Source organism: Fonsecaea monophora (genome assembly GCF_001642475.1).
Source record: "Fonsecaea monophora strain CBS 269.37 chromosome Unknown Scaff96, whole genome shotgun sequence".
Classification (NCBI taxonomy): domain Eukaryota; kingdom Fungi; phylum Ascomycota; class Eurotiomycetes; order Chaetothyriales; family Herpotrichiellaceae; genus Fonsecaea; species Fonsecaea monophora.
This window is the reverse complement of record NW_019174027.1, coordinates 52,372-79,124: the sequence shown is the minus strand read 5'-3', so window position 1 is coordinate 79,124 and position 26,753 is coordinate 52,372. Positions and strand designations below refer to the sequence as shown.

Below are 26,753 nucleotides of genomic sequence, written 5' to 3'. Positions count from 1 at the left end.
CGGGGGACGAAAACAAAGGGACGTCACTTGATTGTTTTTTTCGGGACCCTCTCAACTCGTCCAACTAATAAGTGTAGGGGTCATCAAGGGGTTCGTGTGCATCATTACGAGGTCCGGAAAGGACGCACGCACACACACAGCAAATACGAAGCGAGTAGCGAAGCGAAATTTGTTTATTATTCGGCGTCATCTCGTGCCATTGTCACATTCCCGTTCCCATTACCATTGCCATTGCCCGCCCGTTCGCCTCGCCCCGCGCCCAAGCCCACGTCCAACGATCTGCAGTCCCGCCAATCTTGCACCTCTTTCCACGCCCAAAAAACATTCATCCCCTTCTACCGAATACTCGGTACAGGACAATACAGAGACATCATATCATCCTCGCGAAGCAGAATAAAACTCCCTCATCCTCGCCGTTCATTCACCGGTCACTGGTCATCGTTCGCTGAGACAATTCGATTATTGCGAGGGGGTCTTATAGTCACATTTCTCCCTTCATTATTGTGTTTGAGCCTCCAGCTCATAGATACATACGCTTCTGCTGTTTGTGTGCATGCGCTCCGCCCGCCACGCCACTCCACCACAACCTCTGACGAGCTGCAATTTCAGCCCGCTACTTACAACATACTACCTCACAACTTCAAATTACCAAAACATCTCTTGTTGTTTAGACCCTGAGTGTCGAAAGTCCTTCATTATCTACGATCTTACCTTTCGTCGTACTTACGATCGAGTCGAAATCTCATTTCTGCCTCACAGACAAAGAGAAAAAGGACCGACCGACACTATAGTCCCTGCGCGAATTCTCGGGTTCACCATGTCCTCATCTACAGCCCCGTCGGGTCAACCATCAGCCATGAATTCGTCCCATCATCCGTCCAGACCAACCGGTGCCAGACATATAGGCCCATCCTTGCTCGCAGCTTCGCCTTCGCGGCGCGTCACGTCAGGTTCGGCAACCCAGACCGTCACTCCGGTCGATTCCGCCTCGTCACGATCAGTCTCGCCCGAACCGCTCATCCTGCGTCTCCGTGGGGCACATGATGCCACCGCTGCCGGATCCAGCACAAACACGAGTCGAGGGCGCCGCAGACAGATCACTTGGGCAGAAGACGTGGTAGACAACGAAGGGCTGGGCAGAAAATCAAGCAAAGTGTGCTGCATTTACCACAAACCCCGGGAATTTGGCGAGAGTTCCAGTGAAGACGACAGCTCGAGTGATTCCTCGAGTGATAGTGATAGCGATGCGGGCGGTAGTGACAGTCCTGACGACGGCGGTGCGAGAATGAGCGGGAACCGGAAAGGGAGAAAACACGACCATCCTCGTGACCACCATAATCATAACGACGGTTGTGATCATGGGAAGGGCAAGGGGAGGAGAAAACCTAGCCCTAATGCTTATGAGAGGGTGCCCAGGTATCACACGAAGAATGATGCAGGGAAGAGATGAGCACTATGATGTCCGTTTGGTCGTTGGGATCATTTTGTCTTGTTAGCAAGACGGGCAAATATGAACCTGCTGTTATGTGGTCTGTGGTGTCATGGTCAAGGAATTGAGTTATCGCGTTACCAGCGGAGACGTTGAATGAAGGATTCGGCTTCTTTGCATGGCGTTCGTTTATTTATACGTCTTGAGGGAAAGGTATTGAAAATGGGACCTCTGGAGCCTCGCAGTCGGCGACATTCCCACTTTTATCACAGGGTTTCATTTCTTCACGATTTATCCTATTGATTGCTGATTGGTTTTCGTTCAGCGATCTTCGTCTGGTCCCTCAACAACAGCCTAGGTAGGTAAGTTGCTGCTGATCAGTGCAGATCTTTTGCGCTCGTACATATGTACTCGATACCACCCAGAACTTCTGGCGAGCTGGATAGAACTGCCACTCTTTCGTCCCAAATGGGTATTGTCCGAACCCCCCATTCGTCATTGCTGGATACTTTGAGGAAGTGAGCAATGGACATGACGAAAAAAGGAGACAGGGGATTTGCTCGTAGGTACTGTAGATTGCAACCAATGTGGGAATGGAAGGTCAGGAACCCCAGTACATACAGTCGGTGACGCCGAGATGAATGCTACCCGCCCAGCATACGTGTATCTGTGTGTGTGCCTGGCTCGCAGGCAATCGTTCGTCTCATCTCAAGTTGTTGTGTACCATCCCACGAATACCTACGAGGAGACCTTTGTTGCGATCTCTGCGCTGAGGACTCGTCAGTCGGATATAATGTGTGGAATTACAGGTCCGTGACCGTTGGAGCCACTGGTTCCTTGGCTTACTTTCTACTCGGTCACACACTAGCACGATACAATAAATTTACAGCTTGCAACCCCTCGTATAATATTCCCCCATCACCAAAGCGCCACTGAGAGCAAATAAAAAGGCAGAGGAGAAGTAAGTGTGGCTCGTGGCGGCAGCCTCGGGGCAACATCCTCTTTTGATGTCGAAGGCTTTTTTTCTCTCTCTCTCCCTTTTAGCCGGGATCGTCTCCCTTGCACCTGGTCAGTGGCCACCCACTACTACCACTATTGCCCCCTTGACACTCCATACTGCTGCAGCTGCAGCAGCTGCTTCGGGTACTACTACTAATCCCCCTGTGGTATTGTCCCCCCTTTTGACCGTTTAACCAGGCTCACTGGGATACTCGCACAATGCAATGTGGACCACGTACCCAACAGGGCGGGAGCGTCTTTCACCCCCCTGACATGACAATGCACTGGGATACTCACCAACCCACCCGCCCATCCACTGTCTCTGGGGGAATGACGATCATCAAGTCCACCGATAATGACACAAACATCAATTATGATCTCCCTCGTACCTTGAGAAATTCCCACCGTCAGATTTTGGATCCTCCACCACGAGCCCCCACACTGCAAAGTCATGGGATTGCTTCAGTACCGAGTACTGATGCCCTGTGGAAATCTCATGCAGCAAGCAGGAAACCAACCCCTCCACGATCATATTTTAGTTACAGGAAAGCCCGTACCCGGCCGTGATGGTAGCCTAGTTCAGATACAGGTCGGAAAACAGGTGAAAGGAGTCAGATGGTCAAATATAGAAAGAGCTGTTTCGCGCGTTCAACGGGTTCTGGTCGGACACCCCGACTACAAAGTTGTTCCTCCCCTTCACCTACTCTGAGCATCGCAAGTCTCAGTCTATTGTCAGAGCTTGAAAAAGTCATAGGCGCACGCACAGAATCAGATATGGGTCACTGGGCATGTTCATGCAACTGGGTACCCTTGACCATTCTCTACGACCCAGTGTTTCAATAGTCCGTTTCCTCAGATGGACTAGTCAGGCCGTGCTAGACTGCTGTCTCGGTAGGCGTTGGGATTGATTTTTCATCGCCGGTGGAAACCTTTATGACGCCACACCAGTCAACACTCGAGGCTCAACCCCGGAACGCAATCAGGCGGCCAGTGGGATGAACTGTTCGTTCTTCTATTGCTACGATATGGTGTTTCACTCGCGCAATCCTACCAGCCATTCCCTGCGAATCGTCGAAACAGTCAATATAGCACCTTCCCTCATTAGTCTTGGTCCAGCGCAGCCAAGTACGAGTACTCCTAACTTATTGTCTATCACGCGACTCGAATGTTATGTCCCCGGCTTTTCGGTCGGATTAGGCCTCGTCTGGGACTTTTGTACCTGCAGTAGCTTCCTTTACACCGACCGTCCTGGACGTCTTCTTCAACCTGGGGAAAAGGGTGTCCCCACCCGCAGTCTTTACGTTCAGGCACAATCGTCTCGAGTCTTGCCCTCTCAAGTCTTGCCGAGCAACCGAGCGCGGTCTTGTGAGGGCTTCTCTAGAGCATGAAATCCCCAGACCTTTTCCTGTCCTTGACACAGACATGGTGCAGACGGCGCAAATCATGCCCTTGACTTTGACTTACAGGTCGGAAGTGCAAAACACCTCTTTGTCCTTCTCGGACGTTACTCATACATCTCAGCGCACATGATGGGAGTCCTGGCTATCTCAATACTGCCCACGCATGTGACAACCAGCCTCTCCCAAAGGTCAACAACCTTGCGTCGATCAAACAGTCTGATCTAGACGATTATGTGACCCTGCATCATCTTCCCATTCTGAGTACGGCATGGCAAGGGCATCTGCTGCACCTCGGGCATTTCTCCTTGTTACTACCACTGCCACTATGACCACTTGCGGAATGACGCCCAGCACCCCAGCACCCCGGCTCGTGCCATTGCGAATTTCTGCAACGTTGATCAATGAACCATAGTAACTTCTCTTTCCGCTCCACCGGTGGAGTCGTTGCTAGATCCACCACTGCACATACGGAAGGCGCATCCCCGATACATTCTAGCCGTTTCAATGTCGACCACCGTCCTCTGTCCCCAGACCGACCCCGGCAGAGTCATTGTCTCTCTCACATGTCAGCGAATCGACCGAGTTGCCCTGGCGGAGACGGCTTGCTTCTCGAAAATTTCTGACCCCGGTGGTGGTGGTTGTGGAGACGGGTGAAGTTGCAACCCCTTGGCCACTTCTGTGGCAAACAGTGAACGAGGACACTACGGATCACTGGGTCACTGGGTCACTGGGTCACTGGGTCACTGGGTCCCTGGATCCCTGGGACACAGACGTTATACATACAGTGGCATATCGATGCAGACAGAGACAAAAGCAGGTCGATTCCCCCGCAACCCGCAAAGTCTTGACCTTGGACCCTCTTGAGCTTGTTTCGGTATGCTCGTCTGGTCGCAGCCTCCATATCGCGTTCAACATGGCTATTACAGCCTCACAGGACCATGCCCTGGTGGCGACTGAGAGAGTGACCTCTGTGTTTTCTGTTTTTGGAGCCGCATTCATCATTGCGACGTTTCTTTCAGACAGCAAGTTTCGGAAACCCATCAACCGACTGGTGTTTTATGCTGCATGGGGGAACCTGTTTGCCAATGTGGCGACCCTGATTGCGAGGTCTGGCATCAAGCTGGGGGTGACATCCCCGTTGTGTCAATTCCAGGGCTTTTTGATTCACTGGTGAGATTTTTGCTGCCCCTCATTCTGTCGGCCTTGCTCATGCTGAAATAGGTTCTTGCCTGCTGATGCGCTATGGACCTTCGCCATGGCGTGCAATGTGTACCTCTCCTTCTTTCGACAGTACGACGCGTCGCAAATTCGAGGCCTGGAGTGGAGATACCTAGGAGCCTGCTATGGTGTTCCCTTTGTGCCAGCTTTGGTGTTTTTGTTTGTCAGTTCTGACGGCAAGGGCAAAGTGTATGGGGATGCAGTCGTATGTGTGTCTTGCCATGGAGGTTGTGCTGGCTAACTCTTTCACAGCTCTGGTGCTGGGTCTCGACGGAGTGGAATGCGCTCCGAATCGCAACCTTTTATGGACCAGTGTGGCTGATCATTCTTGTGACCATGTTTATCTACGTCAAGGTGGGCGTGGTAGTCTTTCGTTGGCGCAGGCACCTCCTTTCTTTGAATCAGAGCGAGGCCAGAGCCGATATTCCGTCCAACGGCTATGCAATGAATCAACTGCCGACCTCTCCTGTGTCTCCAAAGACGTATGAGGTCACCATCAGCAGTCAAGTTCCTCACTCGCATGCACCGAGCCAACAGCGCAATTTGAGGTCCCCACGGAACACCTACCACGAGGATGCGCCATCTACAAATGTAGCCCAAACAAACACCAATGTGGTTGTGGAGAGACCACCAATTCGAACATTGGACGCGAACAAGGCGACTATGAGTTATTGCAAAACGGCAATGTTGTTCTTCCTTGCTCTCCTCTGCACATGGTATGTATTTGTTCTACATCTCATAAGCTGCCTGGACTGACAAAGTCAGGGTTCCTTCCACCGTCAACCGAGTGTATACTCTGGTCTGGCCAGATGACTCTGTCTTCGGACTCGACTTTGCTTCGGGTCTGGTGCTTCCACTGCAGGGGTTTTGGAATACCATCATCTACATTGTGACCAGCTTGCCGGCTTGTCAGACGCTTTGGGAGGAGACTCGAACCAATCTCTTTGGACCTCGAGCTGGCCGTCTAGATAGGACCACACCAGCACTCGCGCTGTCCAAACACAATCACCGAGTGCTTGGCTCCCACGACACGAGAGCAAATATTACAGCGAGCAAGCATGGGAGTAAACGGGTTGTGAACTACGGAAACGAGGAGGGGGATATGAGACAGGCAATGATGAGCTCGGGTCCAACGTTGGCCCATGCCAGATGAGAGACGAGGATGCCACGGCCTTGTAATATCTTGTACAATAGTGGGAAGAAATGACTAGGAGAAGCTACGAGTCTTTGGGATCACGATACCATGGGCTGGTGGACTGGACTGTGCTGGGCGGTACTTTTGTACAAGCCTTGTGAGAGTGACACTATATTGTCCAAGCAGATGGAATGCTGTGAAGCAAACTTTTTGTGGAGGGTGTCTTTTTAATTGGTTGATCTGTGTGGCTGCTAATGCATGGGGATTTTGTAGCGTATATCTTGCTAAGGCTTCGCCACTCAAAGGCACGAGCACAGCCTCATCCGGATCATCACCACAGAAGATGCAGGCAAGCTATGTCGCATGACTCCTCGTACTCCTCGTCCTACTCTGACTAGCGACTACTTGCACAAGTGAAAACACAGACCTGCACGGGTCAAATGGGAGTTTGGAGTTTGATATCACAACGGTCTCATATCAAGGCCATTCCAACCATCTTGAACCCTTTTCGATCACGAACCCGAATCCTTCGCGCTCTTGCTCGCCTTTGGCCGTGTATTCTGGTTGTCTGGAACCTTTGTACCGCTCCACCACTCCGCTCAGCTCATCACGGTCTGCTCACTTTCCACTCAGACTCTCCAGGCATTTTTTCGTTGTTGCTGTTCTTGTTCTGCTTCTGAATACCCGGATCGCTAGAAGGAGAACCCCTCGTTCGTCCGCTACAATGGCTGATCCCTCACGACCGGTGACCGCGGCCGCAAATGCGAGGGCGACGGTCCCGCAGACGCCCCAGGAATGGCTCGCCCACCGCGCCATTATCACGCATTTATACCGCGACCGGGAGCTGCCGCTCAAGGAGGTCCAGAGGATCATGGAGCGCGAGTATCGCTTCAAGGCGACGTAGGTATTCCCCCCCCCCCCCCCCCCCCCCTGGGCCAGTCACTAGTCAGTGGATGAGACTTGGTTGATGGAGGAGGAGGTGTCAGCGGTGGTGCTGGTGGTGGACCTCATAAGGGGGGATAAGGAGCACATAATTAGACATACATACATACGGATATACGGTAGTATATGTGTGTGTTTCTGGTCTATGTATATCCATATCCATGTGTATATACACTGATACTTCCACCTTCCCTGCTCTCTCACTCACTCACTTCCTCCCTCTCCAAACTAACACCACCTCAACAGAAAACGCATGTACAACACCCGCTTCAACCAGTGGAACATACGCAAAAACTACCGCGCCGAGGAAAAAGACCTGCTCGCCGCGCGCATCGCCCAGGCGCACCTCCAGAACCGGCCTGCCTCTCAAATCACCTTCGAGGGCCGCCCGGTCAAGTTGCACCGCGTGCTGCGACATCTCAGGGATCCGAAGCGTGGTGAGGAGCCGATTCGTGCGCGGCCAAAGCAGAGGATTCACGGGACACGTTTTGAAGACGACGACGACGACGACGAGCAGCAGGATTCTCTCCCTTCGTCCAATTCTGGCGGAGACGACGACATGGTTCGCGTCCCTGTGAGACCTTCCGAGGTATCCAGTGCCACACCCGCTGGATCGGGGAATACGACTTCCCTCTCACTGACGCCTTCGTCGTCGCAATCCGACCACGCCAGACACCCTGACGGCTTAGCTGTCGAAACACCTACCCCTACTCCAACCCCAAGTCCACCGACTTTCCCACCCAAGAACCAATTCAACGCAGAACTCATCCTGCAGCAGACGCGGATGTATTACCTCAAAGTCATGGACCCCTCGACGGCAGAATCCGTGTCCATCGACAACAACGGCCACGCCACGGCGTTTTGGTCCAACGTCAAGTCCGGCATCTACTTTCTCAAGAAGCAATGCCCCGACCTGGCGTGGCCCCTGTTAAACCAGGCCTGCGCGCTGGTCGGAGACGACATGTTTACCACCTCGCAACTGTTTCTGAACAGCGTCTTCACCGTGCTCTCACCCGTCAACACCAGAGTGTACCCACAGGTGCGGAGCACGCTGCTGCGCTATCTTGCCGGCATGGCGGCCATCAAGCTGCAGTCCCCGCAGCATCCCTTGGCCGTCATCTGCCGCGAGATGGCCAGGGAGGACAATCAACTCGGCGGAGCAGCCGCGGTGTCGGAGGCGGCGTCGCATCTGACGCTGGAGGTGTTGACCCAGACGCTGGGTCGCCACCACCACACCACATTTGCCGTGCACCGCTCGCTGGTCAGCCTGCTGCGGCGGTCCAAGCGGCTCGACGCGGCAAAGCAGCAAGGCGAAATCCTGGTCGAGGCGACCGAACAGGCGCTAAGCCTGACTTTGGCATTATCATCGTCATCATCATCATCGACGCGTCCTGGCGCGGACATATTCTACCAATACCAACACCGGCCCATGACCGCAGTCATGACGGACCTATGTATCGCTCTCACCGAGCTGGTCCACGTGCACAAGGACCTCGGCCAGCCCACGGTGGCGCGTGCGCTGTGCTTGTCCGTCATCCAGAACTACCAGCTCCTCCAGGGCGTGAACTTTCCCGACACGCGCGCCGCGTACGCGATGGAGGACATGGCCGAGTTAGCCGAGTTGAGTGTCGGGAGCGAGGGAGAAGCTGGCGCTAGAGTTGACGCCGATGCAGTATACTGGCTCCGACGGGCGCTGGATGCGTCGTGCATGCTCCGCGGTGAGGGTGATGCGGCCACGCTGCATATCCGGGAGAAATTGCGCGTGTTAACGGAGGGGACTGGCCAAGTCCAGCAAGATTTCTATTATAAATAATCCTCCATATTCTCCTTTATAGAAAAGGAGAAGAGGAGAGGAGAGAGAGTCAGAGAGCCAGTGAGGTTTCCACTCGGGCTTGTGTCTACCTACATAATACCTGCTCGTATGGTGCTTCACGCTGGGTCTTGCATACTAGGTGCTGGGTGCAAAGTCGTCAAGGCGACTAGTCAGCTTTGTCAGCCTCGTCCAGCCTTGTGTGTTGGGGTACAAATCCATAATACCGCGTACTCGGGACATACTTGTTCGGCCGGTCAAACTCCGCTCAGATATGTGACTGACAAGCCACTGACATGGCTTTTTTCTCCAACTCTTGCTCCAAACCCATTCCGAAACTCAAATCCACCTCCGACTTTGCATCTCGTTCTCGCTCTGGCTCTCGCTCTCGCTCTTACGCCGGCCTGGCGACCAAGGAGTAGAAGCAGCAGCAGCAGCGGTAGCGGAAGTGGTAGGGGTGGTTGATATCACATTATCCATGTGAGTAATATAGTATAGAAAGGGTCAAAGGATATGAGATGTCCCTTTGCTGTAGTACAGCACCAGAACCAGATAGACAAGTTTACCCAATTACTCGTACTTGCGTGGTCCATAGGTTCTACCCACGAGTAAGGAGAAACTCAAGACGTCCGGGAGCTGAATAATCGCAATGCATGATTCCTCTCAATTACTCGGTATTCCTATTCCTATTCCTATCCTTACTCTGTTTGTTTCCCACTTGCCGTTTTCCGACTCGACGCGATTCGATATCACCCTCACATTCCGAGAAGGAAAAAAACCCTTCACCATCCCATTTCCCCAATTGAGGATTACGCAGGACTGCTTTTAGGTGGAGAGGGAGAAAAAGCAGAGGGGCAAAAAAAAGGTGTTGTTGATCCCGGTCTTTCTAATTCTTAGTTAGGTCTCTTCTACGGAACAAGCACACACGCGCGCGCGCACCCAGAGACAAAGAAAGAGAGTAGGTGGTACCATCTGTTTGACTTCCGAGTTGACTCTTTTTGGGGCAAGGCGGGGGCTTTGTCGTCTTTCGTCTTGTCGTCTTGGACATTCTACTACTGGCTACCCGTCCTTTGAGGATCATCTTCTTCATTCTTCCATTCTATTTGCTCAGTGTTTGGGCCGGGGCCGGGAATTGATTCCACGTTCAATTTTCCTCAAGTGGTCGGGCGAGGAAGTATTACTTCTCTTCTGCGCGGTGTGGAGGGACCTATTTGACTGGCAGAAAAAAACAGAATCAAAGGGACGAACCAACCCCAAAACCACAAGATCAGGACATCTGTAGAAGAAACTTGACACAAAGGAGAAAAAGAAGACAAAATGGCAGCACCATCTTCGTCCTTCAAACCGCCCGCAGCGTTCCTCGACCTCGTGTCAACCTCGTCGCTCAATTACCGCGAATGCGCCCTGCTGGGCCTCATGGCGCAGATCGCCCACGAAGCGCCCGTCTCCAGCCCCACCAGCAGCAGCAGCAACCTCGCCGTCGCCGACACGACGACGACCACGCTGGAAGACTTCGTCGCTACGGCGCTGCACTACGGTGCCACCGAGTCCGAGATCCACAACGTCGTCTTCCAGTCCAGCTTCAGTGTCGGGGCCGCCCGGGCTGTCGCGATGCGGGCGCGCGTCGAGGGCGTGCTCAAGTCGCTGCGCGGCAGGCTGCATCATCTGGAGAAGGAGGTGTTAGTTGGGGCCGACCAGGGCACGAGGCATAAGACGGTGGTGCGCGACTCGGATCCTCAGAACACGCAAGCGGTGCCTATCGTGCTCATTCACGCCTTGGCCCTGGATCGGAGGATGTGGGATGCCGTCTTTGCCAGTCTCGCGGCGAGTAAAGCGGGTGATGGCAGTGGTGGCCAGTTGCGCGTCATCTCCTACGACCTGCGAGGCCATGGCTACGCGGCCCACGCTCCCTCGGCGCACTCTCTCACCCAGCTCGCCGCCGACCTGCAGAGTCTGCTCGACAAGCTGCGCATCCCCAAGGCCGACGTCTACGGTCAATCCTACGGGGGTGCCGTCGCCCAGTACTTTGCGCTCAACTACCCACAGTCCACACGCTCGGTCGGCCTCATCACCACCGCAGGTGAAGGCCAGCCGTCGTGGGTCACCCGGGCCACCAGGGCCGAGGAGGCCGGATCAGTGTCGCCCCTGCTCCCCGAGACGATGATCCGGTGGTTCACGCCCGAAGCCATCGCGCGAAACGAATGGGGTGTTCGCTATGCACGCTCGTGCGTCGAGAGGATCTCGGTCAAGGACTGGGGCGACGCGTGGCGATGTATGAGCGGGCTAGACACGTTGGATCGGTTGGAGAGCGGCGGCATCAAGTGTCCAGTGCTGCTGGTCTGCGGGGTGCAAGATCTGAGTACAGGACCCAAGTGGATGACCCGGCTGAAGGAGGCGTGTGAGAAGGGCGGCAGCAGCCTGGTCGTGTACAAGGAGGTTGATCCGGGGGTGCATATGATGGCGCTAGAGCAGGGCGAGGCGTTGACCAAGGAGATCTTGGAGTTTCGGCAGAGGGTGGATAGTGAGGGATTGTAGGTACCGCCTTGTGACACTGACACGAGAAGTTGATCTTGTACAGTGGTGGTAGAATTGCATGTACTCGGGTCTGTCGGTATATGCCCCTCGCTGCCAAACATGCCAAGCTTTAATGACTGGCAAGTGACGTCACCGCACATCCGGCTCTATTGCCCTTCTCGCTCTGGCCGCTTTTTACCCGTTCCCATTGGTGGGAAGCATCATTCCGGAGAAAATCATTCGGTCCTCGCCGCCCGGATGGAACCATTGGCAGAGTTTCTCTCTGCACCAGTAACAGCACTTCACAAGCTCAACAACCAGAAAAGCAACCCAAAGGGCATCCTTGTATTACACTCGTGCAATACCGCTAAGAGACGGCCGGCCTCGTTGTTTCACCGCCCTGTTCGGCTCAGCTCAGCCTTGTGCGGATTAATATTTCGACCTCTAACAACCGCCACCTCTACTATCGTTGTCGTATTATTTGTGATCCAAGTCGCCTTTTTTGTTTCTCGGGATATCCACCAATGTCCTTAGCCCAACATGTCTCCTCTTTCGAAGGCATTGACCACGAGCCCGAGCCCGGTGACGTGGCTTTCGATGACCGGGCCAGTCTGCTCAGTTTCCATAGGCTATCACGCCAACCCAGTATTGCCCTGTCAATCAGCTATGACCCTCTCCCTCCAGGTGGCGCCGACAAGAACGCTGGGGTTCCCGAGAGGTTGGAGCCCATTGCCGCATACGAGGTGTCGAGGGGGATGAGGATAGGTGAGGTCTACCCCGACTCAACGAGTTTGACGAAACCATGAGAGAACAGAGGTGTGGGAAATGAACAGAAAGCTAACGACGACGTCTCTTGCCGCCATACAGCTCAGGTATCCGTCGGTGTGATCTCGTGTGTCCTGGCATCCGGCATTGTCTTTGGCTTTGACGCTCTCAAAACCATTCTCCTCGCCGAGGGAACATACAGAGATCTGTGTACCGAGGACGAACTGAGAAAGAATGTCCCGTTGTGCTATATGCAAGACCAAAGGTGAGTCAAGCACGCAAAAATCCATCAATTTGCTCGCTATAGTCGGGTCTTATCTGGGAGAACCTGAGCTGAGCGAGGTCATTCCATCAGGTTAAATCTCACCTTTGTCATTGCCTCCGTCACCACAAACATCTCTGCTCTCTTGGTAGGAAGCATCCTCGATCGGTACGGCCCACGCGTTTGCGGCATCATCTCCTCCATCTTCCTTGTCTTTGGCAGTGTTTGCATGGCTTTTGCCTCGGATCTCCCTTTTGATGCCTATATCGTGGCGAGCTTCCTCCTCGCTCTCGGAGGCACGTTTACCTTCGTCCCCAGTTTCCACCTCTCCAATGCCTTTCCCCGGTTCCAAGGTCTCATCCTGGCGTTGGTCACCGGCGCATTCGACGCCTCGGCCAGTGTCTTTCTGATCTTCCGAATCCTCTACCAAAACACCCACGGCGCCATTTCGTTGCGGCAGATCTTCACCGTCTACCTGGTCGTCCCGATCTTCATCCTCGTGTCCCAAATCACCATCATGCCCTCACACAGCTACCAGACTCGGGGCGAGCTGGCGGAGAAAATGGACAAGGCCCAGGACCCGACGACGGATGTGCACGACAGCGATGACGAGCTCGACGGCGCCATGGAGGTCATGCAAGTGCGGGCCGAGAGGGCGAATCGGCGTCGCCAGTCCATCGCCTCGATCAACGACCTGCTGGGCACGCCCGCAGAGCAGAACAAGCACGAGAAGAAGGAGGGCCAGATCAAGGTCAATAGTGGCGTGTGGGGGATCCTGCACGGCCTGCCGGCGAGCAAGCAGATCCGCACGCCGTGGTTCGTCCTCATCACGCTCTTCACGGTGCTGCAGATGGCGCGGTTCAACTTCTTCATCGCCACCATCTTCTCGCAGTACTCGTACATGCTCAACTCGGTCGAACAGGCCACGCGTATCATCGAGTTCTTCGACCTGGCCTTGCCTATTGGCGGCATCGTCACCGTGCCCTTTATCGGCGCCCTGCTGGACCACACCTCGACGGTGGCGGTGCTGAACCTGCTGGTGCTGCTGAGCACGCTGATCGGCGTGCTGGGCGCCGTGCCGACCATCTGGGCCGCCTACGCCAACGTGACGCTGTTTGTGCTGTTCCGCCCGCTCTACTACAGCGCCATGTCCGACTACGCGGCCAAGATCTTTGGCTACGCCACCTTCGGCACCGTCTACGGCGCCATCATCTGCCTCTCGGGCCTCTTCACCTTCACCCAGTCCGGCCTGCAGGCCCTGCTGCACGACGTCTTCGAGGACGACCCGGAGCCCATCAATCTCGGCCTCGCCACCGCTGGGCTAGTGTTAGGCGTCACCCTTGTCATGTACGTCGACATCAAGGGCCGCGCTCTGCAGAGAGAGAGAGCAATCGCCGCGGCCCAAGCGGCGGCAGCAGCGAACGACGAGAGACGACCACTCCTCGGACCCCCGAGGTCAGCCTATGGCAGCGTCCGAAGCGTCAACGGGACACTGGGCATGAACGGCCCTGGAGCCATCGGGGCAGGCAATTCGTTTGGAACCGCCGCCGCTGCCGGCTCTTTCACCGATCCCGGCGCCGGCGTCAACGTCGGCGTCAGTGGAAGCGGCATCTCCTCCGCCGCCGCTGCAGGGGGTGCCGCAGGCCTCAATGCCGGCATGGGTATGGGCATGGACATGCCTGGCCCCACATCTGAAGACTTCGCCACCACAGCCACCTCCACCGGCGGAGTGACACCGACAGCACCGTCAGACAGACTCCGTCTACAAACCACGCCGAGCCGGCAGCAACTTCAGCGGAATCTGTCTACCGTGGAGGAGACGCGGGAACTATAGTTAGAGAGTGTCTTCATCCTCATCTTCATTTTCACTTTTCTCACTTTACTCCCCTTCCATGGGCGGATGAGTGTTTAATATACACGTTATTCTTGTTCCCCCATGTATACATAGATAAATCCATAACGTAATGTACATATCTACACCTAGGTAATATCCAGATAGAGGAGTAATCACAAGAGAGAGAGGGGTATCATGTTTCCTTTTAAATATCACCGTATCAGAGGATCAGCGTGTCCCTTTTCGAGGGCGGTCTTTTCCTTCCTATTCTTTTCTATACCAGGTCTATTCTGGCAAACACTGTTACCTCATATTTAGTACCTCAGTACCTACGAGCACTACATGGGTAGCTATACACTCAAACAATAGCATCGATCCTATCTATCATCCATTCTGCCATTCTTGCACACACACCGTGCACATATATAAAATGTAAATCTACTGCTGGACCCGCTCTCCAGCAAAATACCTCGAATCCAGTCCTCTTTAATCACCGGTACAGCTGCTCTATATGAACATATTCTGTGCAGACTCCAACTAATCATATTCAGACCGTCGTGCCTCCACCCCAAAAACAATTACTGCGACAACGGCAAAGCTCCTGTCTAGCTGATCACACTGACCATACGCAGTTACTCGGTCACAATACGCTCTCAGTTCCTCTAAACCAGGTCGGTAGCATGGACTGTCCTTTCGCTCCATCCTCGCTCCTGACCTATTTTAGTCATCCAACAAATTGGGCTCCCCATTCACCTGCTTGTTCCCACCCTCATTGTCCCTTGTGTCCTTGTTGCTCTTCTTCCCATGTGCCTTTCTGGCGTAGAACTCATCCAGCAATTTGGGATTGATGCGATTGAGCAACTCCTTGGGGAAAATACGGAGCAAGTTCCAACCAATCTCCAAGCTGTCAAACACAGTCCGTTTGTCATACGGGCTCTGCGCGATGAATTGTCTCTCAAACTTCTCCAAGAACTCCAGAGAGAGTTTGTCTTCCGCGCTGAGGGCCTCTTCACCGACGACGGCTTTCATGGCTGCGGCGTCACGGCCAATGGCATACTTGGCGTACAGCTGGTTGGACACATCACCGTGGTCTTTCCTCGTCAACCCCTCACCAATGGCGGACTTCATCAATCGCGACAGGGAAGGCAGAACGTTGATAGGTGGGTAAATACCCTTGTTGTGCAATCCACGGTCAACAAAGATCTGCCCTTCCGTGATATAGCCCGTCAAATCGGGAATAGGATGGGTAATATCATCGTTGGGCATGGTCAAGATGGGAATCTGCGTGATGGAACCGTTTCTTCCCTCCACCCGACCGGCTCGCTCGTAGATGGTGGACAAATCAGTATACATGTAACCAGGGTACCCACGACGACCCGGCACTTCTTCTCGCGCGGCCGAGACTTCTCGAAGGGCATCGCAATATGCAGACAAATCGGTGAGAATGACCAGGACGTGCTTCTCGAGTTGGTAAGCATAGTATTCGGCAGTAGTCAAGGCGAGACGAGGCGTGATGATACGTTCGATGGTGGGATCGTTGGCCAAGTTCAAGAACAGAGTCACTCGTTCCATGGAGCCATTCTCTTCGAAATCCCGAGTGAAGAAACGCGAGGTCTCCATGTTGACACCCATGGCGGCGAAGACAATGCTGAAGTTTTCCTCGTGACCATCATGGACACCCTTCGTGGGTTGCTTGACCAGACCAGCTTGTCGACAAATCTGAGCGGCGATTTCGTTGTGAGGCAGACCAGCAGCGGAAAAGATGGGGATCTTTTGACCTCGAGCGACAGAATTCATGCAGTCAATGGCAGAGATACCTGTCGAGATCATTTCCTCGGGGTAAACCTTTACCCAGGTCAGCAATCGAGGCAGCAACAAACCACGGACAACATACTCTTGAATAGGGGTTGATGGGACTTCCATTGATATCGAGATAGTCCTCTGCCAGCACTTTGGGACCCTTATCGATGGCTCTTCCTGACCCGTCGAAGATGCGCCCCAGCATGTCTTCTGAGACGCCAATCTTCAGACTGTGACCCGTGAACTCGACTTTTGTCTGCGCCTGAGTGAGTATGGTGTCGTGTAGAGTAGCGATAAACCTTCACCTTCTTGACATCAATGCCGGAAGTGCCTTCGAACACCTGCACAATGGCTCTGTTGCCTGCGGGGACATTTTGTCAACTTTCCACCACTTTGTCGGCGCTTTGTATCTTGTGACAAACACACCTCTTGCCTCGAGAACTTGACCAGACCGCGAGGACCCATCAGGTAACGTTAGACTGACGATTTCGTTGTATCTGGGGAATTTGACCTGGAAGGACCACCTGTTAGCGACCAATTCGTCGGAGCTTCGAGCCGTTTCGTCAACGTACATTGTCTAGAATGACCAGAGGCCCATTGACACCACCGATTGTGTTGTACTTCAACCTGGGCTTGATGGAAGCCATCCGATGATCTATCTCGGCCATTCTGGCAGCCTGGCGGGGTGCAAGACGATAGCAGTGGAAGAGAGGGTGGGTGAATGTTCACAGACAGAAGCAACTCCCTTTGCTTAAGGAAAGGAAGCTTCCTCAGCAGCCACCCACGGCCAATGGACGAATCGGAAAGGGACGATGGCGCAGGCGAGCCAACAGCTGCAACTAAGGACGACGGATCTCTATTCTCCAGAAGAACAGCGCAGCAGAGTTTCGCAGTCGAGGTTGGACACACCAAATCGGAGCTGCAGCTGCAGCTGGCGATGCGGTCACTGCGAAGCCGCCAATCGCGACCCACAGCCAAGATTACAACGTAATGGGACAAGAGTAATGCCGCTTTATGAACGAGTCAGCTAGCCGGAATGGGAACCACCTAACCACGTCCCCTTTGTCGACGGGCTAAAATATCTAGCGCTTCTCTCTACTCAACACATCGACCTCTAGACCCCTTTGTACTTGCAAATGATATTGAATATCGTCAACTCAAGGAAACGTATTTCTGACATCGGCACTCAGACCGTCCCACGCCATGGCTTGCACGATCCGAGACTTTGTAGACAGGCTGCTCGCAGTTCTCGGCTGACCCTTTGAACACATGGCTTTGAGGTCTGTGTGGCCTGCTTCCTCTTGCTGTCGAGGTGTATTACTCTGCTTGCTGTCATCTTCGATGTCGTCTTCGCGATCCTTGTCCTTCGCCCAGAACCTCACTCCGAAACACGTCTTGCCTGGTGGATAGATCCTCGTCGTGATCACGCACCGGGAATTGACAAAGACTTCGAGCACGGACTCGTCAAAGAAGAGGTGGAGTTCCAAGTTCTCAATCTCCGGCTCTAGGTGTCTCCCGGCTTCAACCTGGCCAACTTCGTCCCTTTGAGCAGGGAGGAACGTGAATAAAGTGAATGGTGCGATCTCGGGGGCCGTGTTGATCTCCTCACCATCGATGGTGTTAGTGATGGGTCGATCAATTCGGACAGTCTCTTTGTGGGGGAGGAAAGAAATTGTCGTCGCCGTGTTCGTGCTTAGTAGCGGGGATATTCCATCCTGTTGAGCTTCCCGTGAGCCAGGCTCATGGAATATGCTAAGCCCAATTCTCTCGCAAGCGTGGGATAGGGCAAAAGTTGAGATGAGTTCAAAGCGGTGCGTCTGGATGTCTATGAATGTGTCGCCTGTTGAATTGAGGTGCTGTGAGCGACGCACAGGCCTAACCACCCTCGCGCTGTTGCGAAGGGACCTGAGACACCGAGCTGGAGATATGCCCAGCGTGCGAATCTTGAATTTATGTTGCGCCCCGTCTTTTGACTCTTCACGCTCAACCTGTACCGACGTAATATCTTGCAACTTGCTTCTCAGGGTACCCGTCACACCCTTTAGAGTGAGAAGTGTCACTTCTCTAGGCAGGGACGTCATCCCACTCCATCCCTGTTCATCGACCAATCGTTGTGGCAAGTCTTCCTCTGTGACCCAACCCCAAACAATTTGTTTATTGCTCAGGGGGTCACGCAAGGTTGTTGCAGCATAGAGAAGGCCGTGATCGAGACGGCCTCCGAATTGGTAGTCCATTTTCGGAAGCCTGGTTTGTATATTGGTGTCAAAGATCGTGTCGTCTGTACTTTGAAGAATTCCACACATCCACTGCAGAGACCTTGCTGTGCGGCGCAGTTCCCTTGGTTGCTGATGACGATGTATGAAGCATGAATCTTCATTGTGGGTAGCATTTGGCTGAGATCCTTCGCAGCCCACGATGATGAAGTCTCTGCTCTCATCATCCTTTTCGTTCTCCAGGGTCATGAAGCAAGCGCATTCCCAGTTGATACCTAAATCACCACTCCAGCGGGATAGAGAATGGTTTAATCCAACATTAAGCAGGGAACCGATGAACTTCCATTCTGCTAGGTCTGAACGATTGACCCGGTAAAGAAATGCAGCTGGTGAGCAGTCTCTGATTCCCCCGGAGATCATTCCATATAACTGGCTCCTATCGTGGCCGAGGAGATTGGCCATGGAAGGCCAAATTGCAACGAATGGATCACGCCATCCTGTCACATCGAGGGTTGACGGTGGCTTCAGTAGGACTGGGTTCTTCGTGAATTTAGTCCATGTGAGACCACTGTCTAGTGAGTGAGCAGCGGCCAGTGTCTCTGTTTGTCGTATGTATGGAAGAGTATAGTGCAGAGGTAGTCGACTTATACCAGTGTAAAACATCGTCATTTTTCCAGCTCCAATCTCGCCGTCCCAACTGGTAGGAACCAAGCAGCCTGTAAAGCAACCTTTCGCGTCATACCACTCATCGACAGTAGCCCCAGGCTCGATGCTCGGGGTTTGGGGAACATTCCACTTCACCATATCCGTCGAGGTAGCATGGCCCCAACAGATCGAACCCCAAACGACCGAACCTGACTCATCTCGTCGAGGGTTCCACTGAAAGAACAGATGGTACATGCCTGTCGACGGATCATAGGCTGCGGCACAGGGGTCATTCATCCAGCCGTGACTTGCTTGGAGGTGATATTGAGGACGCCATCTGAAGAACGCTGGTGATGGTGAAGTAGGCTGGTCCATTGGTAAGGATGCCTGTAGCGATATGTTAAAGAGAGGTTGATCAGATTTTCTCTTACTTTGTCCATCGGTTAGAAACCTGCTTCCACGAATGGAAACCAGTCCACTCGATCGGCTCCGCCAGCCGAGCAGATGTGGATAGTGCTGAACTTGTCACTCAAAAAGGCTGTCTTCGTTGTCCTTGTACGGCTAGAAAGGATTGTGTGGGGATTGGCATCAAAGTCAAGTTGTTGGCGCAAAAGTTGATAGGTCGTTTGGGTAGAAAAGGGCCGATTAGAGTCGGTGCTGTTGATTGGCTCCTCCAAAACCCCTGAATAAGAGCCAGTCTCGTCCGCACAAGTCTGATCCGAGTGCATTCCAGCGTTGTCATCGGTACCCTCTGGAGTTTCGTAGTAGCCTTTGTCCTTGGAGGCAAAGGCGAAGATGAATACACGCGTGTTTCATTCCCCGACGGGTTCTGGCCTTGCACTGAACAACAGCTTGAACTTGACCACATCCACAATCTCCAGCGCTTCTTCCCCCTCACTTCCTAGATCATTCTCATCGACTTTGCGGAGGACGGCCATGGGTTTTGCCAACTTCTTAACCTCGCCAGTCAATCTCTGATGCCTCCCGACATACAGATAGACTTTCTTCATCCACTTGCCCTCATTGGCTTCTTGGGGGTTGTATAGGGGGAACTCAAGCCGTCCAATAGGGTGCACAGCAGGTGACTGCTCTGGATCTTCTGTCGCCAGATCCTGCGGAGGTCCATGGATTTTGCCTTGGATCTCCATAATCGCCAGTCCCGCTGGTGTGTGCAGAAGGGGCGGTAGCGGATTAGGATTTGTGCCATTCGTCTCATGGGAGAGAACAGTTGTACGCAGCTCAACTGCCGGCATAGTGTACTTGGGATGACCACTTTGGTAGATTCTGCCGTTGCGGGAAAGACACGTTGATAATGAAAGGAATAATGGATGTATGAGAAAACGCGGGGACGCGTTTTCGTGTATGGAAGAGGCATAGAAGACAAATAACCTAGGTATGCTTCACCGTAAGTAGCAAATCATCACGTGCAAGGCTGTCAACGTCAAGCTTCCCCTTCCTTGTTTTGCGCATCTCCTCACCCCATGTACATCAAAGATGTTAGGAGATATCTCTTGTCTTGCTTCGTAAGAGGAAGTTTAGCCGTCTAGACCGCAGGATAGGTATTATCCTGTCCCACATCATCAAGATCTTCTTCTCCTTAGCACCCTTTTCTGTCCACGCTGTGCCCGCCTCCTTTGAATTCCGCTTCAGATATCACTTGCCTGTCACTACCTTTTCCCCAGACTTTGTGAGAAGTGCCGCGGTTATTGATTCATCTCTTGCGCGATCTCGATGACTTGGAAATGATCGGACGCGAGACTATCGACAGTACGGGTGACATGGCTATCTCACGCCCTCACCTCTGTGCCCGCACAAGTCATACCCGTCAACCTGCGTTTGCTCGTGCTCATGCACATGCTCCGACTGGGAGTGACCCGGTATCTCTTAGTGACACACCGAGAGATGCGAATCCAGCCAGGTGAGTACTTTCTGCCCGAAGATCCGCCGGGGATCAAAGTGAATATGCTCGTTCGAGTTCTTCAAGGCGATGGCAAACCCTTTGGCAAACCGAAGTTGGGCCCTGCTTCACTCGGAGTTATTGTGACAATAGTCCAAGTCATCCTGATACAAGCAACGTACCAAGGTCAAGTGACTTGTCTTGCCACAGAACAGCTCCGGCAGCGCAAGCAGCATAAAAGATCATTTAAAGTGGAAGAATGCCCTTGTGAGCAGTGCGACCTATTTAGATATAAACAGCCGCTATTGTAGATGATATCCAACTCAGACCATGACGTCTACCAGGATCGACTTCCCTTGCGATACCGCGGAACTCATCCTGACGCAGATCTAAGGCAGTGCTGTTCCAGACCAGCGCTCCCAAACAGCAACCATCAGCCATCTCCCAGCGTCCGCCCCGTGGTTGACATAGCGACAAGGGGCTTCCTATCTGTGAATTTGTGAACTTCACTGGCCTTCTCTGCTTCCCAGGCAACCACACCAACCACCTGGTTTGCAACCCTAGCCCCTCGATACTTCGTCCTCTCTCCGAAATCGCGCGCTCTGGATCTGCGGAACATTCTTCGTTCCAACCATCTCCAACCCTCCCAATTTCTATTCTCCCCACCAATCATCTTTCATATCCTCCACCATGGGTCCACAGAGAAGAGGAAAGCGAGTCTCGCTGGACCAAATATCATTATCCACCTTCGATGACAGAGCAAGCGTCGATAGCAAGGAGCTAGCCACCCAGACGTTCTTCGGCAGACAGCAACAGGAGCTGGCAATCGTTCCATCACATGTCGTATCCCATACATCCTCTGTCACATGGAAAAGCCAAACCATTAAGGACAAGGAGGAATATGAGCGCGTCAAACAACGAGTCCGCCATTTTGCTCCGGAGCATTTCAAGGCCAACACGAAACAGGGTCCAGGGGCGTCGTCGATCTTTCCGCAAAACGTTGGCGAGTGGTTGACACACAAGAAGGAGATGTTGGCATTAGCCGAGCGAGAGCAGCAGAAGAATTGCGAAATGCTCAAGGCGCAGATTGAAGCTCGTCCAAAAATCCCCAAGTCTCAGCGCAAGATCCACTCCGTCTTTGGCGAGGATGGCAAGATCTTCAACGATGGACTCAGCCCAGTATTGGGTTTGCCCACCATCTGGTCAGCTGAGTACCCCGGACGGGTCGCCAAGTGGCCGAGCAATGGCGAACTGCAATGGAATGGCGACAATAGGCAGAGCCTCCTGGCAAAGACAAAGTGCGGCCGCTTTCTTCCTCCCCCTCGTGTTCCCGTTAGTCCATCGACCCCGTTCCAAGAAGAGCCCTTCTCGCGGCAGCTGCCACTTGATGAAGCTGGCCCTATCTTCTCCATGGGCCCTCGACCCGACGAGATTTACGTCAACAACGCTGACACGGACGGAGATGCGCAGTTTGAGGCACTCGGAAACTTCTTTCTGGGAACAGAGTTGATGGAGCAAATCGGACAGTGGCGGGCACCGCTTGTGCCAGAATGGCTGCAACAACAGCAGATGATGATGGATGAGGGGGGAATGGTCATCCATGAAGAAGATGGGTTCATAGGAACACCAGTGATTGGCAGTGAGATGTGGTACGACGAGAGCATGGAGCCAGACATATGGCAGGAATACCCCTTGTGGTGATGAACAACATTGTGACTGACTGAGCCCCGGGATGGGAACTATTTCAAAGAAGTGGTGGTTGTGATTGTGGTGAGGGACAGCTTTGCAGAATGCGGTCTTTTTCTCCTGTTCTTTGATTTTTTTTCCTTCGACGGGCGGATCAGGGTCTTTGTTTGAGGATTTCACGCACAAGGGCACTGGAAATTCTCAGTGACAACTATCACGACGACACGATTTCACGGGTTTGGGTATTCTCTTCTTTTTTTTTTGTGTGTGCATTGCAAGCGGTAGGGGTTGGAAGCAGGAGACGGATGCTGCAAGTGCCATTATTGTACCTGCGATCTCCAGCTCTTTCACAGCACGCAGCATCATCATGGTGGATTGGACATCGGCACGCGGGAAGGATTGTGTGACAAGACAGCAGGATGCGTCCAGGATCCAGGCTGAGATATAGTAAGCGGCCTTGAAATCAAAATACGATCAAATCAGAAATAATGTACACTAATTACTTGTACAAGGGAACAAATAATAGCAGTGATTATTATGTAGAGCAGGCGTCTCGGCCATCGGTGTCAGTGCGTCAGTGTGTAAGAGGTACGTACAGTGGAGGGTAACTGACGCGACCATTCAGACTCATGTCGGTTTTGACTCGTGCGGCTTGTGTCGCCTAAGGCGTCCCTGGGGTAGCCTGGGCAGGTAGGATTTGCCAACACCCGCCCCCAGACCCGCTGCTGCAAAGATGACCAGTGATTTTGGTTTAGCTCCCTCTATCACTTCCAAGGTTGTGCCAGTGGGGCTCGTGCCGAATACTACGGACACTTGGGCTTCCCAAACACCCAAGGTCTCTCTACTCTCGACCTCGGCAGGTTTACGGATAATGCGGCCCTCACAGAGCTCGACTCCGACTCACGCGCAAGATCGCCCTAGTTGTATGACACGATATATCATGGACTCTTCACTTGACCATGTCACTTTGCCAGTTCGATTTCCTGTAGCAGCACCTCCAACAGAATGGGCCGTAAGTCTATCCTCTCTGTCATCCTGTCTTTCTTGCGACTGACCATGACCTCTAGTTCCCACCGTAGCAGCTGCCGTTGCGGGTGGCCTCGCTGCCGCCGCCTACCTCGACGCCAAATTCCTCATCCGCCATGACCTCAGTTCAGGCTCTTTGGCACACAACCAGAAGGAAGCTTTGGCCTTTATGACCGAGAGGTACCAGCAGAATCGGATGCTCATATACCACATCTTCGAAGAGCATGCCACCGGCAAGAACGCAGACAACACATTTCTCATGTTCGAGAACCGATCATGGACCTACAAGCAATTCTTCAATGATGTGCACAAAGTTGCCAACTGGCTGTCAAAAGATTTGGGTGTGAAACCTCAAGAAATTGTTGCCTTGGACGGTGGGAACAGTCCGGAATATCTGATGCTGTGGTTTGCTTTGGAAGGGCTTCGTGCCTGTCCCGCCTTCATCAATTGCAACCTGACCTCTGGCCCGCTTACACACTGTGTTAAGCTGTGCGACGCCCGGATTCTGATCGCCGACCGGGCAACACAAGATCTAGTACAGCCATGTGCAAGTGATCTGCAAGCCTCGGGCGTACAAATAGTCTATTACGACGAGCCCTTTATCTCTTCTCTCACTGACACCACTCCGATACCCAGATCCCTTCACCAAGGAATTGCACCTACCGATCTAGGCGGTCTCATCTACACCTCGGGCACAACGGGTATGCCTAAAGGCGTGGTTATGCTCCGCGGCCGCGAACTCAACACCGCTCGCAGCATCGCTAAATATCTTAGACTCAAACCCCACAACCGCATGTATACCTGCCTGCCACTCTATCACGGCGCCGCACACGGTCTGTGCCTTACACCCTGTATCTTTGCCGGATCCTCGGTTGTTCTCAGCCGCAAATTCTCACACAAGACATTCTGGCCCGAAGTCCGTGCCTCCAATGCTGATATTCTTCAGTATGTGGGTGAACTCTGCCGGTACCTCATCAACGCGCCGCCCAGTCCGCTGGACAAACAACACAATGTGAAAAAGGCATGGGGCAATGGTATGCGTCCAGACGTATGGGAAACCTTCCGGCAACGCTTCGGGATTGACACCATCAACGAGCTCTACGCAGCCACGGATGGCTTGGGCGCCTCCTTTAATGCGAACAGGGGCGAATTTGGCAGAAACGCAATTGCTATACGTGGATTATACTGGCACTTCGCCAATGGCGCTAATGAAAAGAGGATCAAGATCGACATCGACACCGAGGAGATCGTGCGTGACAAGAACGGTTTCGCGATCGTCTGTAAGGACGGAGAGCCTGGTGAAGTCGTGCACAAGATGGATCCAGCCACTGCGTCTACAGTTTTTGCAGGATACTACAAGAACAAGTCCGCAACTGACAAACGAATGATCCGAGATCTATTCAAAAAAGGAGATCTTTGGTTCCGCAGTGGTGACATGATGCGCCAAGATCCCGACGGGTGCGTATACTTCGTCGACCGCCTAGGTGACACCTTCCGCTGGCGCAGCGAAAACGTGTCGACCAACGAAGTCTCGGACGTCCTGGGCAAGTTCCCCCAAATAGCCGAAGCAAATGTGTACGGCGTGCAGGTACCCCACGCCGATGGCCGCGCAGGGTGCGCCGCGATCGTGCCCATCTCGTCAATCACCTCGCCCGACCAGCTGGACCTGGCAGGCCTGGCGCAACACCTGCTCTCGACGCTGCCGCGGTACGCCGTGCCAATCTTTTTGCGGGCTGTGCCGCAGCTGGAGTATACGGGGACGATGAAGCTGCAGAAGGGCCGGCTGCGCGCCGAGGGCGTGGATCTGGACAAGATCGAGGCCTCTCGGCCTGAAGACCGCATGTTTTGGCTCCCTCCCGGCGGCACCAAGTATGAGCCCTATGGCCGAAAAGAGTGGGAAGATCTGAAAGCCGGTAAGGTCAAGCTGTAGATGCTGTGCTTTGCGAGTATGTACCTCATACAAGCTACATAGATTAGGGGTGACTAGAGGATGATGGTCCGGTCTTGGGGCTGGGGTACTCATATAGGTGCCGCGTAACAACCCAAAGCAGGAATTAATCACTACATATATAGTGCAACCCACCCTGGCCGTTCCCTCGTCGCCCTCGAAAAGGGGTCAATGGTAGGGATACATACAACATGTCCGAAAAGGCTGCTGACATACTCAGTACTTGGTACAAGGAACTCAGACGTGCACAGAAGAAGATCAACAATGCCTCGGTTAGATCCCCACGGCACGTTGATGCTGAGGCTCGGCTCGGCTAGGCTACGCGAGGGCGAGCACGGGGAGACAAGTCAGACGGCGCAAGGCTGCGCTAAGCCAGAATAGGATCTGTAAGGTGGATAGAGATTCGAGAAAGAGAGTTGTAGTAGACGACGACTATATGACTCATATGACTGTATGTATATATGTACATGAAGACGGACAGTGTCTACCTAGTACCGAGTATGTATAAAATCACTCGCATGGTCCACATGGTCCATAGCCCCGTCCCAATCATCAAACTCGAGAGACTGTACTTTCTTCGCGTGTCGACAACTTGTTCTTTTTTCATCGCAGGACTCGGCCTGAGAGTCTCTTTTCGAGACACATATACCTACATACAGTAGGTACGTACGTACATAAATACATACATATATCTACCACTGCAGGGTGCTACAGTACTTTCAACACCCGTCCATATCGATACTGGATATTTTTGGTGTCAAACATCAAAATCACCCCGATTCCTCGCATCCCTTTTTGTGCAAAGCATTCCAAAAAAAAAAGGGGGGGCGTAGGCCATAAATCCCTTTCGTGATTCCATACAAGTCCGTGAAACATATGTAGGTCCGCATCAACAGGACAGGCACCTTCTGAGAAGAGGCCAAGCAGACGCGTCTCCGAGATTTCTTTTGCAGATGCTCCTGGACACCAGACAAGCCATCATTCGTGGAACAGAATCTCCAAGACGAACCACTCTTTAGCCCGCCTATCACAAACACCAGAAGCCATTCGGAGAGATCCGATTGTTGCACCGCCAAAACAGTTGCAGCACACCATATATCGCCCGCGCTGTGCTTGGTTCCATCATTCATGATTTGGGTATAGGAAGCAGCAAAAGCGGTACATAAGGATCAGAACACATCAGTCGATTACACTGGATGAGCAGTGGCTAAGGGAGGAGCTGAGCACTGG

General features: G+C 53.2%; 10 protein-coding genes across 10 annotated transcripts; 7 read left to right on the top strand and 3 right to left on the bottom strand.

Moving 5' to 3' along the window:
* Positions 1-817: 817 nt before the first annotated feature.
* On the top strand, positions 818-1,450 carry AYO21_09566 (hypothetical protein; the record flags this gene model as incomplete). The annotated part of the gene is made up of 1 exon (XM_022659498.1): positions 818-1,450. One exon carries the CDS (start codon positions 818-820, stop codon positions 1,448-1,450), a length of 633 nt encoding a protein of 210 aa, XP_022508204.1.
* Positions 1,451-4,741: 3,291 nt separating this feature from the next.
* On the top strand, positions 4,742-6,199 carry AYO21_09565 (hypothetical protein; the record flags this gene model as incomplete). Its single annotated transcript, XM_022659497.1, has 5 exons — positions 4,742-4,998; positions 5,050-5,251; positions 5,299-5,400; positions 5,452-5,762; positions 5,812-6,199. 5 exons carry the CDS (start codon positions 4,742-4,744, stop codon positions 6,197-6,199), a joined length of 1,260 nt encoding a protein of 419 aa, XP_022508203.1.
* A 706-nt stretch (positions 6,200-6,905) lies between these two features.
* AYO21_09564 (hypothetical protein) lies at positions 6,906-8,936 on the top strand (the record flags this gene model as incomplete). The annotated part of the gene is made up of 2 exons (XM_022659496.1): positions 6,906-7,081; positions 7,370-8,936. The coding sequence occupies 2 exons, from the start codon at positions 6,906-6,908 to the stop codon at positions 8,934-8,936; spliced, it is 1,743 nt and encodes a 580-aa protein (XP_022508202.1).
* Positions 8,937-10,250: 1,314 nt separating this feature from the next.
* AYO21_09563 (hypothetical protein) lies at positions 10,251-11,468 on the top strand (the record flags this gene model as incomplete). Its single annotated transcript, XM_022659495.1, has 1 exon — positions 10,251-11,468. The coding sequence occupies one exon, from the start codon at positions 10,251-10,253 to the stop codon at positions 11,466-11,468; it is 1,218 nt and encodes a 405-aa protein (XP_022508201.1).
* Positions 11,469-11,971: 503 nt separating this feature from the next.
* Positions 11,972-14,308, top strand: AYO21_09562 (hypothetical protein; the record flags this gene model as incomplete). The annotated part of the gene is made up of 3 exons (XM_022659494.1): positions 11,972-12,212; positions 12,315-12,477; positions 12,568-14,308. The coding sequence occupies 3 exons, from the start codon at positions 11,972-11,974 to the stop codon at positions 14,306-14,308; spliced, it is 2,145 nt and encodes a 714-aa protein (XP_022508200.1).
* A 720-nt stretch (positions 14,309-15,028) lies between these two features.
* Positions 15,029-16,776, bottom strand: AYO21_09561 (V-type proton ATPase subunit B; the record flags this gene model as incomplete). Its single annotated transcript, XM_022659493.1, has 5 exons — positions 15,029-16,153; positions 16,203-16,364; positions 16,414-16,469; positions 16,535-16,619; positions 16,681-16,776. The coding sequence occupies 5 exons, from the start codon at positions 16,774-16,776 to the stop codon at positions 15,029-15,031; spliced, it is 1,524 nt and encodes a 507-aa protein (XP_022508199.1).
* Positions 16,777-17,265: 489 nt separating this feature from the next.
* Positions 17,266-19,341, bottom strand: AYO21_09560 (hypothetical protein; the record flags this gene model as incomplete). The annotated part of the gene is made up of 1 exon (XM_022659492.1): positions 17,266-19,341. The coding sequence occupies one exon, from the start codon at positions 19,339-19,341 to the stop codon at positions 17,266-17,268; it is 2,076 nt and encodes a 691-aa protein (XP_022508198.1).
* Positions 19,342-19,778: 437 nt separating this feature from the next.
* On the bottom strand, positions 19,779-20,219 carry AYO21_09559 (hypothetical protein; the record flags this gene model as incomplete). Its single annotated transcript, XM_022659491.1, has 1 exon — positions 19,779-20,219. One exon carries the CDS (start codon positions 20,217-20,219, stop codon positions 19,779-19,781), a length of 441 nt encoding a protein of 146 aa, XP_022508197.1.
* A 1,334-nt stretch (positions 20,220-21,553) lies between these two features.
* On the top strand, positions 21,554-22,564 carry AYO21_09558 (hypothetical protein; the record flags this gene model as incomplete). The annotated part of the gene is made up of 1 exon (XM_022659490.1): positions 21,554-22,564. The coding sequence occupies one exon, from the start codon at positions 21,554-21,556 to the stop codon at positions 22,562-22,564; it is 1,011 nt and encodes a 336-aa protein (XP_022508196.1).
* Positions 22,565-23,554: 990 nt separating this feature from the next.
* On the top strand, positions 23,555-25,505 carry AYO21_09557 (hypothetical protein; the record flags this gene model as incomplete). The annotated part of the gene is made up of 2 exons (XM_022659489.1): positions 23,555-23,561; positions 23,617-25,505. 2 exons carry the CDS (start codon positions 23,555-23,557, stop codon positions 25,503-25,505), a joined length of 1,896 nt encoding a protein of 631 aa, XP_022508195.1.
* Between the last annotated feature and the right edge of the window lie 1,248 nt (positions 25,506-26,753).